The sequence below is a fragment of the Bacillus rossius genome, chromosome 17 (assembly GCF_032445375.1).
Source record: "Bacillus rossius redtenbacheri isolate Brsri chromosome 17, Brsri_v3, whole genome shotgun sequence".
Lineage (NCBI taxonomy): Eukaryota > Metazoa > Arthropoda > Insecta > Phasmatodea > Bacillidae > Bacillus > Bacillus rossius.
Window position 1 is genome coordinate 30005532 of NC_086344.1, and position 12765 is coordinate 30018296.

At 39.4% G+C, this 12765-nt stretch overlaps 1 protein-coding gene across 2 annotated transcripts in view; it reads left to right on the plus strand.

Moving 5' to 3' along the window:
* Positions 1-11792, plus strand: part of LOC134540554 (adenylate cyclase type 3) — a 195591-nt gene extending 183799 nt beyond the window's left edge. For both annotated transcript variants that reach the window (XM_063383369.1, XM_063383370.1), the window contains 2 exons: positions 6526-6650; positions 11395-11792. In XM_063383369.1, coding sequence (XP_063239439.1) covers positions 6526-6650; positions 11395-11697 — 428 coding nt within the window. In that variant the 3' untranslated portion in view covers positions 11698-11792. The remainder of the gene's footprint in view (positions 1-6525; positions 6651-11394) is intronic.
* The last annotated feature ends 973 nt before the right edge of the window (positions 11793-12765 follow it).

A 12765-nucleotide genomic window follows, 5' to 3' on the forward strand; every position in this document is an offset into this window, starting at 1 on the left:
TGTAATTTTTAGATAAGGACATGATAACTAATGGTCAATTAGGTTAGGTTAGCTACATTATAAATACTTTAAAACTTTGTGGACGGTTGATTTGGTTAGGATAGTTACATTAAAGATACTTGGAAATCAAACATCCAGGGGGTAGGCGCTCCCGATCGGCCAACTTCGGAGAGGATCGGCATTTGCTGCCAGTTGCAGGACGGTAGCATTGCTGTCGCTAGACTCTTGTCTAGAGACCCGACACCCGAAACAGCTGCAAGGGGAAAAATTTTTTTTTTCATCGTATGAAAAAACACCGGTGTTGTGTGGTCACAACGTCAGTCCGATAGATGGTGTACGCCCGGCATGAACAATGACCACTGATATAGGGAAGCCTTCTTTTCACAGACGAGAGAGCCAAACGCCCGATCGTGCATCTTCGGAGTTTTTTTTTTTTTGACGTGACAACGTCTAATAAATCGATGAACGCCGGCTGCACGCACGGAAAAAAAGTGTCCCGTTACGCACATTGTCTCGTTACGCTGTTTCTCGTCACGCTGATTGTACGCTTGCGCCGCATCTATCTCTCTTCCACTCGACTGTTTATAAAGTGAAGTGAAAAGTTATTATTATTATTTTTATTATTAAAATAAAATTGATTCAATTTTATTCATAAAGTATGCAATCATTTCATCAATGTTTTGTTATGACGTTGTCACGTTAAACTATCGTCCGTAAACCGACTTTACAGACAACCAATTTGTTGTTCATTGTAAAAGGTTAGGTTAGCTACATTATAAATACTTTAAAACATTGTGGACGGTTGATTTGGTTAGGATTGCTACATTAAAGATACTGTGAAATCATTTAAACGGTTTCCTAGCCCTGGATAGCTACATATTAAAAAGTTATTTGCTAAGCAACCATAAAATTATTTTACAGTATTTTTAATGTAGCTATACTTACCTAATATAACCAACCATCCACAATGTTTTAAAGTATTTATAATGTAGCTAATCTATCCTAATCAACCGCAAAATTTAATGCCACACCGGTTTATACAATGAGATAGAACTACGAGAAAACAGGGAGCATTAACTTCGGGGAACTTTGTGTGTGGCTCTCTCGTCTGTGAAATGAAGGCTTCCCAGACTCAACACCCGAACAGCTGCAAGGGAATTTTTTTTTTTTTTCATCGTATGAAAACACTGGCGTTGTGGGTTCATGACTTTAGTCCGATATATGGCAGACGGTGTACGCCCGGTACCTATGAACAATGACCACTGATATATACCGATTCTGGTCGTGGAAGAGGAGGGGAAGGGGGTAAAGTCAAAAGGAGAGCGTACCAATATGGCGGCCTTTTTGTTTACAAATGTAGCAGCTGTACCTTTTTTCGTATGTTATGTTGGAGACAAATGTCAACTGTCATTACATTTGTATTATACATATTAGTTTTGGACTGTGTGTGTATATGTGTGTGTGTATATATATATATATATATATATATATATATATATACAGGGTGAGCACAAAAGAAGTATTCAAAATCAAAAATTCATAAAATCTAAACGGTACAACATACAGGCTTCGAACCTTATATAGTTCATAGAGAATCTCTGTAAGATTTTTTAAACATATTAAAGGGATTCGATGTGTGCTCCTATTGTCACACGGCAAACGTCGAGACGAAATTCGAACTCATCCCACACCCTGCACAACATATCGGTAGTGATGGGACTCTACCGCAACTGCAATTCGCTGTCTTAGCTGCGGCAAGGATTGCGGTAGGGGGCGGGACAAACACCATGTCTTTGATGTAACCCCACAAGAAGAAATCACAAGGGGTCAGGTCTGGTGATCGTGGTGGCCACATGCACCACACGTCATCACCAGCACCTGCTCGACCGAGCCATCGCCCAGGCAGATGTGTGTCGAGGTGTTCCCGTACAGCCAGGTGGAAGTGTGGAGGTGCACCATCTTGTTAAAAGATAAAGTTGTCGGAGTCGTCTTGCAATTGAGGCAGCAACCACAAAGCAAGCATGTCGAGGTACGTAGTGCCTGTGAAAGTCTTCTCCAAGAAAAAGAAGGGGCCGTAAATAATCTTCTCCCTCGACACTGCGCAGAAGACATTGACCTTTGGCGAATCTCGTTCATGTGCGATGGTTTCATGGGGGTGTTGTGTTCCCCAAACACGAACATTGTGACGATTAACTCTACCGTTTGTGTGAAATGTTGCTTCATCGCTAAAAAAAATTAACCTCTTTGGTAGGTTTTCGTCATTCTCCATTCTTGCCAACATTTCGATGCAGAATTCTGATCGTGCTGCATAATCGGTGGGAGTGAGTGCCTGAACCATCTGCCATCTGTAAGGTTTCATGCGCAAGCGTTTACGAAAGATTTCGGAAATTTTTGTTTGTGGGATCTGCAGCTGACGACTTTTGTGGGCTTCAGAGGAATGCAGCTCGAACTCGATCCACAGCTTGCTCTGGCGTAGGAGGGCGACCAGGACTCTGGCCTTTGCAAATGCAGCCGTTCTCTTCAAAGTTTTTGTACCAGGTTGATATGGATACTCTGGTGGGTGGTTCTTGACGAAAGTATGTGCGAAACGCTCGTTGCACAGCGGTTACACACCCCGTTTTTGCTAACTGCAGGACACACCAGCTCTTCTGTTGCGATGTATGAGCCATTTTCTACGCGGCGGCAGTCTGCAAAAAATGAAGTGCGTCTATACGTCAAAAAAAAACTTCCAGAGATTCTCTATGAACTATATAAGGTTTGAAGCTCGTATGTTGTACCGTTTAGATTTTATGAATTTTTTATTTTGTATACTTCTTTTGTGCTTACATATGTATATATATAACATATTAAACAGTAATTTTTTTATCAAATTTTCTTCCGGACAGCTTAACCAAAGTTGTTAACAAAAAATTCGTCCACCATATTGTTATGTAAAAAATAAAAAAAATGAGAAAAAGAAGATTTCGCGTCTGCTCCATCCGTATCCTTTACTAATCTCTGATTATGCATAAAGTACCGGGAAGCCTTCTTTTCACAGACAAGAGAGCCAAAACCCGTAGTTCCCCGAATATCATGGGTTTTTTTCCGTATCTTTTATGTAGCTATCCTAACCAAATCAACCGTCCACAATGTTGTAAAGTATTTTTAATGTATCTAACCTAACCTTATTTACCATTAGTATCATTTTATCAAGACCGCCATATTTATTTACAATGAACAAAAAAAACCGAAGATGCACGATCGGGAGTTTGGCTCTCTCGTCTGTGAAAAAGGATTCCCTAAAGTAGCTGTTTAATACCTATGGCACCAACATTGACCACGAAAATAACTTTCTTATCTCTTAGATAAACTTCTTTCAAATTACTTAGATATGCGGGAGGGGGGAGGGGGGTTGTACATTGCTATTGTTTCAAATTTATTAAAAAAAAGACGTGAATAATTACACCATAAAATATTTTTTTTATAATTTAACGATTTTTATCTATAAAATATTTCTGTAGTCACACCTCTTGCCCACAGGTTCATTTTCACGCTATCGCCTGTGTTGTTAGTATAGAGATTAAAGAATTCTTCAGCAAAAAAATTAATTTACCGGTAGGGACAACATAATTTTGGTTTATTTTTGGAGCAATTACGTTTTTAAAACAGGATATTTCGGTGTTGTTGTTATTTATTTATATGCATTGTCTTAAATCAATGAGAGTAGCGTACTATTAATCAAATATGAAACTAAAATATTTTTTTTATATTGTTACGACCGAGAGAGGCCAGACCGCGATGCACAGGTTCGGAACTGGCTAGCGGCCCCGCACGGCCACTGACGTCACTCGCCATCCAATGACGTAAGGCATGCCACGCGTGCCTGGCCGGATTACAAGGGTCGTCACTGACCCCTACCCCCCTCCGACCCCTGCGCTATTATCTATCGCTGAGAGGCCTTGGAAATTCCGAAAGGGGGCCCACCGCGCGGAGCAGCGTGAATTGACGCCGCCCTTCTGGACTGTTCGGGCGTTCGGGTTCGCCCAGGAATGACGCGACTCGTCACTGCTGCTCTCGTCGGTTCGAGAAGGGCGCCGCAGGTATACAAGCAGCGACGCCTGGTCTCCGCGAGTAGTCCCGCGAGGAGTGCGGCAATAGTTCCGGAGTTCCAAGAGCGAAGGGAAGTGCGACATCGGCGAAGAGGGTGAGAGACCCCGCTCGTGAGTGACGCGACGGGGAGTGACTGGACCGTGAGAGTGCGACTGAGTGGCGCGAGACTGTGTGTGTGGACAGGCGCGAGGTGAGGGGAGAACCACTGTCGAGCCCAGCTCCAGCGAGGAGTGCGAACTGCGGAACTTGACAGACATTGAGTGACTTGCGAATAAACATTTTCAAGTGCCAGTGATTTGTGATCGGACATTTTTAAGTGAAACTATTTATTAGTGATGTAAATATTAGTAATTAATAAAACTGTAACTGGGCTATCCCTTACGAGCCCAGTTCTCCCCACATTATAAATCGTAAAAATATTTATTTTGCCATACTAGAATCATTTTGACTGACACATGATTCACTTATACAATAAAATCATTAGTAATAAGCATTTCTAAACCAAATATTATCAGGTAAAAGAAAGATAAATTCGCAAAATTGCATGTGTTTGAAAAACCTGCCAACATCATTAGTTATAAAAAAAGTGTTATTATTGAAATGCAAGATCAAACAACGTGATATTAATTTTTCAATCAAATTATTCCGTACGATTTGGTGAAAATTCATGTTGAATGAACTAAATTCAATTAATTTATTGTAATGAAAGGTGAATTTTGGTGATTTGAGTTCAGTTTTGTCAAATTTCTGATTGACTACATGTTTTTTTGTTAAATTTTGGTGCTTTATGGTGTACTAACTTGCATTTCGATGTTGAACTGTGCTTTTCGGTCTTATTCAGTCCTATTGAAATTCACCATACAATCAGGTATACATTGTGCATTAGCCGGTATCTTATTTGCATGTGTCTAGAGTTAAGTTGTATGCAGACACTGTTGGATATTCATAATATTATGAAGGAAATATCTAGGAACAATAATTCATATTTACGTAATATATTATTTCCAATAATTTAGAGACATTTGCTAGTCTTTCTATATACTTATATAGTATTTAAATATTTTTTTAAGGAAAATTTGATGTAAATTTGAAGTGTGTCTGGCACCTCGTGTTGGTTTCAAAGATGACGTCTGTCCCTCTAAAAGAGGCGGGCCTGAATTGTATTCCCTTGGAAAGGGTACCTTTCATACTTTTGGAGGCGGTAGTGTAGCTGGGTAGAAAGTGGAAAGGTACCCTTTCCGATTTCTTAAAATGTTATGGTTTTAATGCAAATATTCATAGGAAAAAGGGTACATTCCAGGATTTTCTGTACAATGACACAGCAGAAAATAATCTGAAAATGTACCCTTTCCGATTTCTTAAAATTCATATTATTTTCTGCTTTAAAATCCTAAAAGTTTTCCCCTTGGTTAGGTTAGGTTAGGTTAGGTCAGGTCAGGTTAGGTTAGGTAAGTATGGTGCACTAACACAGACAATACATGCGGGATAATAATTTTCCTCCGATCATATATTCTGATCGAAGTAGAGTTTACACGCAGAACAAAAGACAAAAGAGAAGACAATTTAAAATGTTACGCTACATAGGCGGTTATTTTTGCTAAGGTATTCTGTGGACACTCCCTACCAGCGCTACCTAGTATGAAACTGAGGAACTAGGTGCTTTTATCGATACATTACTTGTCCGGCAACCATTTTGGGATAAGTTTCCAGAGGGGATAACTTTCACGATTTTAAAGCAGAAAATAACATGCATTTTAAGAAATCGGAAAGGGTATCTTTCCAGTTTATTTTCTGCTGTGTCATTGTACACAAAATCCTTAAAGGTACCCTTTCCGAAGGAAAACCTTTCCAGTCCATATTTGCATTAAAACCATAACATTTTAAGAAATCGGAAAGGGTACCTTCCCAGTTTATACCCAGCTGCACTACAGCCACCAAAAGTATGAAAGGTACCCTTTCTGAGGGGACACTTTTCCAGTGCATATTTGCATTAAGACCGAAACATTTTAAGAACTCAGAAAAGGGTACCTTTCCAGTTTCTACCCAGCTGCACTACAGCCACCAAAAGTATGAAAGGTACCCTTTCCCGAGAGAATACTATTGGACGGTCTCCGGGTAAAAGGTAACAAGTCAAGAATTCACTTTTTTGCATGAGAAACAAAAAAAAAACTCTTAGATAAAAATTGAATTTTAAATACTTAAATTTGTCTTGCATTATTCTTATATTTACCAACATATTTACCAACATAGTTGCCAATGATTAAAAATGCATTGCATATTCTAAGAATACTTAAAGAGTTTTAAGTGCTGGAATAAACTTAAAAAAAAAAATCAGCCAAGATGTGACTTGTTACACTTTTATCCTGGAGACCGTCCATATTCTGTCGCCCTAGAGAGGGGAGCCGGTAGATGACGCGCCGTGCATCGTTGCTGCAGGTATCAACCACGGGCCAATCACAGCCGGGGTCATCGGGGCGAGGAAGCCCCACTACGACATCTGGGGCAACACGGTGAACGTGGCTTCGCGCATGGAGAGCACCGGCAAGGCTGGCTGCATTCAGGTAATCCGTCATCGTTAGTTCTCCAATTCGTACCGTCACATTCGGTTTATGATCTCATTTCCATTCGGTTTTCGTTTCCGATCAACTCGATTTTTTTTTTTGACGTGAAAACGTCTGATAAATAGATGAACGCCGGCTGCACGCACGAAAAAGTGTCCCGTTACGAACTTTTTCCGTTACGCTGTGTCCCGTTACGCTCATTGTTCCGTTACGCTATCGGCGAGTGCAGTAATAATAGGTTATGTTACAATTGACTAAAAAAATTATGGTGATTCATATAATTGGTGAGAGATATTTGATTACACTTTATTTATGTGAAAACTTGTTCATAATTATATTTAAACTTTATAGCTACACGCCAATTTTTTTTAAAATTAATTACAAGTCATCTACACGTGAACTGTTTCGTCGACTGTTTATAAAGTGAAGTGAAAAGTTAATGTGGTTTTCATTGCTTATTACAACAACAATTTCGGCAATAAAGGTTAATTATTCTTGCATTTTAAAAATATGATTACTAGTATAATATCAAGTATTTATTCTTTTATTATTAAAATAAAAATGATTCAATTTGATTCATAAAAGTATGAAATCATTTCATCAATGTTTTGTTATGACGTTGTCACGTTAAACTATCGTCCGTAAACTGACTTTACAGAACAACCAATTTTTTTTTTCACTTTGATATGAAGAGTTAGGTAAAATTTCAATATTATTCAATCTTTTCTTTTGATTTATTTCGTTTCCAATACAAAAGATCGATAAATTGATTTTTTTTACAATTCAAATCGTGTTATTTGATTAAAATTGTTTTATTTCGATTCCATTTCATGTAGATTCACTAAATTTCATTTAATTCTCTTTATTTTGGTTACATTTCTGTTCATTTATATTTTTAACAATCGTTTAAATTGATACGTGCGCACGTGACTGAGAGACCTAGATTGTGACCCACCCGCTAGATAGTAAGTTTTCATAGTACAGGGTGGGGCAAAAGGTTTGTGTCGGTTTTGAAAGACGATTAAAAAAAAAGCTGGGGCAACTTACAGAAATGAGGTTCATTTTATTTGAATCAGTGTACATCCACATTTTTTTTTGTCTCCATCAAGTTCTGAAGAACACATCAGGAATATGGTGGTTATCACCAGCGATGCATTACGAAATAAATACACTCATTTCCCTCCTATACACACGACCGTCATATGCGCTGTTGTGAGCCAGTAAGTTGTGAAACATGACGTAAAATCTTGTGCACACGACCTTCTGTTACTGTTTTTGACGTTGACAACGTCTAGTAAATCGATGAACGCCGGCTGCACGCACGAAAAAGGATGAATCATTGTCCCGTTGCGTACATTGTACCGTTACGCTTTGTCCCGTGACGCTCATTGTACGCTTGCGCCGCATCTATCTCTCTTCCACTCGATTGTAACAACCATCGATTTGACTTTTTTAGAGGCACATTAAACTTGAAACACTCCCATTCGTTTCCTACTTTTCCTATCATCGTCCTATCCTTAACAGAATTACACGGATTGGAAGAAGTTTAATAGCAAACATGTATAAAAGTTATAGTTAAAATGATCTATTCGTTAAAGTAATAAACATATTTGAATTAATGAGTGCAAATAAAAGTAAATTTATCAATTAAATTGTAGATTTCATTTCACTTCTTCTTTGTATCCATACAAAATAGTGATAATTCAATAAAAATGATTCAATTTTATTCATAAAAGTATGCAATCATTTCATCAATGTTTCGTTATGACGTTGTCACGTTAAACTATCGTCCGTAAACCGACTTTACAGACAACTAATTTTTTTTTTCACTAATCACCGAGATTAAAGCGCCGCCTACCCGGGCACACACACGGTGCGCAGAGCTTCAGGAAAAACAACACGATTTCAAAACTACTCAACACATCCAAGTGGGGTCGACTTAAGAAATGCATTTGAGAATTCGCTGAGGGCCGATAAGTAACTTTTGATTTCGGATTTAGTTTTCAAACTGTAATTTTTTTTAAGAGTTAAAATGTCCAAAAAGGGCGCGTTTTCAGAGTAAATTTCTAGGCGTAAAACAACCGGTACAGATTCTTGAAAGCACTTAAGGGACTCGCATTACTCCTTTTAACTTCATTTCTATGCCATATGATGTTACGGTCACCGCTCGGATTTCACCAGTAGTTTATTTCGGCACGTAGAAGTACTTGTGTGGTGATTTCCTCCCGCATTCACATCTTCGGTTCTTCCAGGATGTGAGGACGATTTTTTGAAAAATATTTTCCTCGAGGTGACCCCCGCAGGCAGAAGTCACAAACAGTCTAGTCCGAGGCTTGCGCTGAGAAAAAAATTTGTTTGAATCAAACAAATGTTTGTTTTTATAATATGGTGAAACAAATATTTACTCGGTGGAACAAAATACTTTGTTAGCTTAACCAAACTCGGTAAGTAAAAAAAAAAAAAAATTATTTGTTACACCTTACCAAATATACATTTCAGTTGACAAAATCATTTTGGTTGGGTCAACAGAATCTTTCCTACTACAAAATATTTGTTTGAATTAGCAAAATAAGATATATCTCGCCATATATAAACAAATATTTTGTTTGAGGCAAACAAACCTTTCTCTCAGTGGTGTGCTGACCTGACTGGAATGTTTGTGACTTCTTCTTGTGGGGGAAACCTTGAGGGAAAAAAGGTTTTAAAAAATCGTCCTCACACCTTGGAAGAACTGAAGATGCAAAGTCGGGAGGAAATAAACCGCTACACCTCTCGAAATGTGCCGACGTGCGGTCGAAGAGTTCCGAAAAGGTCTTCATCAAAGCATCGCTGCTGATGGCAAACATCTTCCTGATGTGATCTTCAGAACTAGATAAAAAAAATGGGGATTTATATTGATTGCAAAAAAATTGGTTGTCTGTAAAGTCGGTTTACGGACGATAGTTAAACGTGACGTCATAACAAAACATTAATGAAATGATTGCATACTTTATGAATAAAATCGAATCATTTTTATTTTAATAATAAAAGAATAAATACTTGAAATTATACTAGCAAATGAGATTTTTAAAATGCAAGAATAATTAACCTTTACTGCCGAAAGTTTTGTTGTAATAAGCAATGAAAACCACATTAACTTTTCACTTCACTTTATAAACAGTCGAGTGGAAGAGAGATAGATACGCACAAGCGTAAAATGAGCGTAACAGGACATAGCGTAACGGAACAATGTGTGTAACGGGACACAGCGTAACGGTACACTTTTTCGTGTGTGCAGCCGGCGTTCATCGGTTTATTAGAGGTTGTCACGTCAAAAAAAAAACTTCATTTCTGTAAATTTCTCCGTTTTTATTTAATAGCCTTTTAAAACCGATACACACCTTTTGCATCTTCCTGTATATTACTAATATAACTATATTAATTGTGAGAAGTAATGGATAAGCTATTATCAGAGAAACAAATCAGTGAAAACTATTTCACTTTGTTTTAGTAGCCACATATTTCGTGGTGTAGCATGCCAGCAATTTTGCATCTCCAACTAATTTATATAGAACATAATTTTTTTATTACACAAATTCATTAAGTGTTTCTTGAACAGTTCTAAACTCTGCTACTTAGCAATTAGTCTTCAGGAGTATTAAATTATTATTATATACCTCACAATTTTGATTTGAACCTACCGTCCGAATTTTCTTTTTGCTAGTAGTTATGGAACCACCCAACAGATAGCATCGCATGTCGTGTAAAATTTGTTTCATTTTCCACTTTAAGAGTCGCAGTTCTATGTCTCCTTCCTTGTTCTACGGGTGTACCGATCACGACCAGACTCCAACCGTCCTGAACTTTGTTCGGTTCCAATTTTACCTTTTATGTCTCGCTTCAAGAAGGCATTAAAAATTCTTACAATACTCGACACAAAACTGTAGCTAAAATTACATTTTAAAAAGTCTATATTTCACTAATTTCATAAATATTAAAGAAGTATTTTTTAATCCTTAAAAATTACATAATATTATTATTTTCTTCTAAATTCATTTCAAAATTTTATTTATTTTTTAATTCAACTAAACAGCTATACATATTAATAATGTTCACAGGTTTTCACGGCCATTGACTGAAGTAGCCTGGCTTCAGGGTTGTATCCCGTGTTGTCCTTGGCAGATAATTCACCGATGTTTTCGGTCGACATTGCAGTCTCCATCATCAGGGAGGTTAACTGTAGTCAGTAGGTAACTGCTCCCTGATGATGGCGACTGCGATGTCGACCGAAAAATCGGTTGAATTGATCGACAAAAGACACGGCTACAACCCAGAAGCCAAGCTACTTCAGTCAATGGCCGTGAAAGCTTGGGAACATTATTAATATGTATAGCTGTTTAGTTGAATTTAAAAAATAATTAAAATTTAGAAATGAATTCAAAAGAAAATAATAATTCTATGTAATTTAAGAATAAACAAATAATTATTTAATATTTATGAAATTAGTTAAAAATAGACATTTAAAAGTTAATTTGGCTACAATTTTATGCCGAGTATTGTAACAATTTTTAACGCCTTCTTGAAACGAGACATAAAAGGTAAAATTGGAACCGAACAAAGTTCAGGACGGTTGGAGTCGGATCGTGATCGGTACACCCGTAGAATAAGGAAGGAGACATAGAACTGCCAACCTGCATCAGCTATGCACATTGATCGGTTGTGGGTTTCTAAGTTGAGGACTTCACGGGCACCCGTTTGACCGCAGGTGACGGACGAGACGATGTCCATCCTCCAGCACTTCGGCTACGTGTTCGAGCAGCGCGGCCTGGTGTCGGTGAAGGGCAAGGGTCAGCTGATGACCTACTACCTGCTTGGCAGGGCCCCCCCGCCCCCTGGAGGCGGCGAGGAGCACGAGGCGCCGCCCCCCGTGCGCGTCGAGCGCCTGGACCTCACAGCGGACACGCAGCATGCCGCCTCCACGGGCGCCGAGACGTCGCCATTGCTGCCCTCCGACGCGACGCCGGCGCCCGACAACCCAGCATACCTCCCGGGCGACGCAGAGGAGTGAGGACCCACCCCCAACCGCCCCCCGCCGGGGACCCCACACGAGGGGAAACGCGGTCGAGAATTCCGGCCGACGGAACCACGTCAAAAAAAAAAAAATCTAGAAAGAATTCCGGTTACGATGGAAACACGTCGAACAATCCGGAAAGAATTCCGGTTACCATGGAAACACGTCGAACAATCCAGAAACGAATTCCGGTTACGACGGAAACACGTCGAACGATCCAGAAAGAAATCCGGTTACGGTGGAAACACGTCGAACAATCCAGAAAGAATTCCGGTTACGATGGAAACACGTCGAAAAATCTAGAAATAATTCCGGTTACGATGGAAACACGTCGAACAATCCAGAAAGAATTCTGGAAAATATATAAAAAAGGTCTAGAAGCAGCAGGGAGCATCCAAGGGGCGAAATTTCGGGAGTGGCTGCAGAGAGACGAAAGAATCTCTCGACTGTCAAGCTCATGATAACCAACCAACCAGCGTCCGAGCTCCACCCAACCCCTCCCCCCTTTCCACCTCCCCTACCAACTGTGTGCTACAGGCCGGCATGGTTTACCAAAACTCGTTTAACTTTGGGAGGTCTGCCTTCTTCCACCCGTAATGGTAAATATTTTTATTGAAAAATGAAGTACCGAGCCAGCTGACATTTTTGGAGTTTGTGGCAGCTCGGAGCCCAAAGAGGCTCCGAGAGAAATATTTTAGCGGTAAGATGGTCACCTCTTGAACAAGGCCTAAAATCATCGTATCCTGCAGGTTGGCTTGTGCTCAAAAGTTCTCGTCACATGAATCAGGGCTGGAGGTAACTATTTTTTGTTTAATTTCCTCTAAAAAAAAAAAAGGGTTGAATAACCTAAGGTCCCTCCAGTTGCCTCTTCCTGGATCAAGGCCTAGTGCTTCGTCCCTTCGACACCTTCCGTCGATGCTGGCATCACGGAGGAAGCCAGTTGGCCTAAAAATAGATACCCGAAAACTACTAGCACGTCACTCGCGACGGATGTTGTGGGCTGCAAAGCCCCGAACTCGGCTCGAAAAAAGACTGTTTGTGAGAACTCAAGTGAGCGGTGGAGTT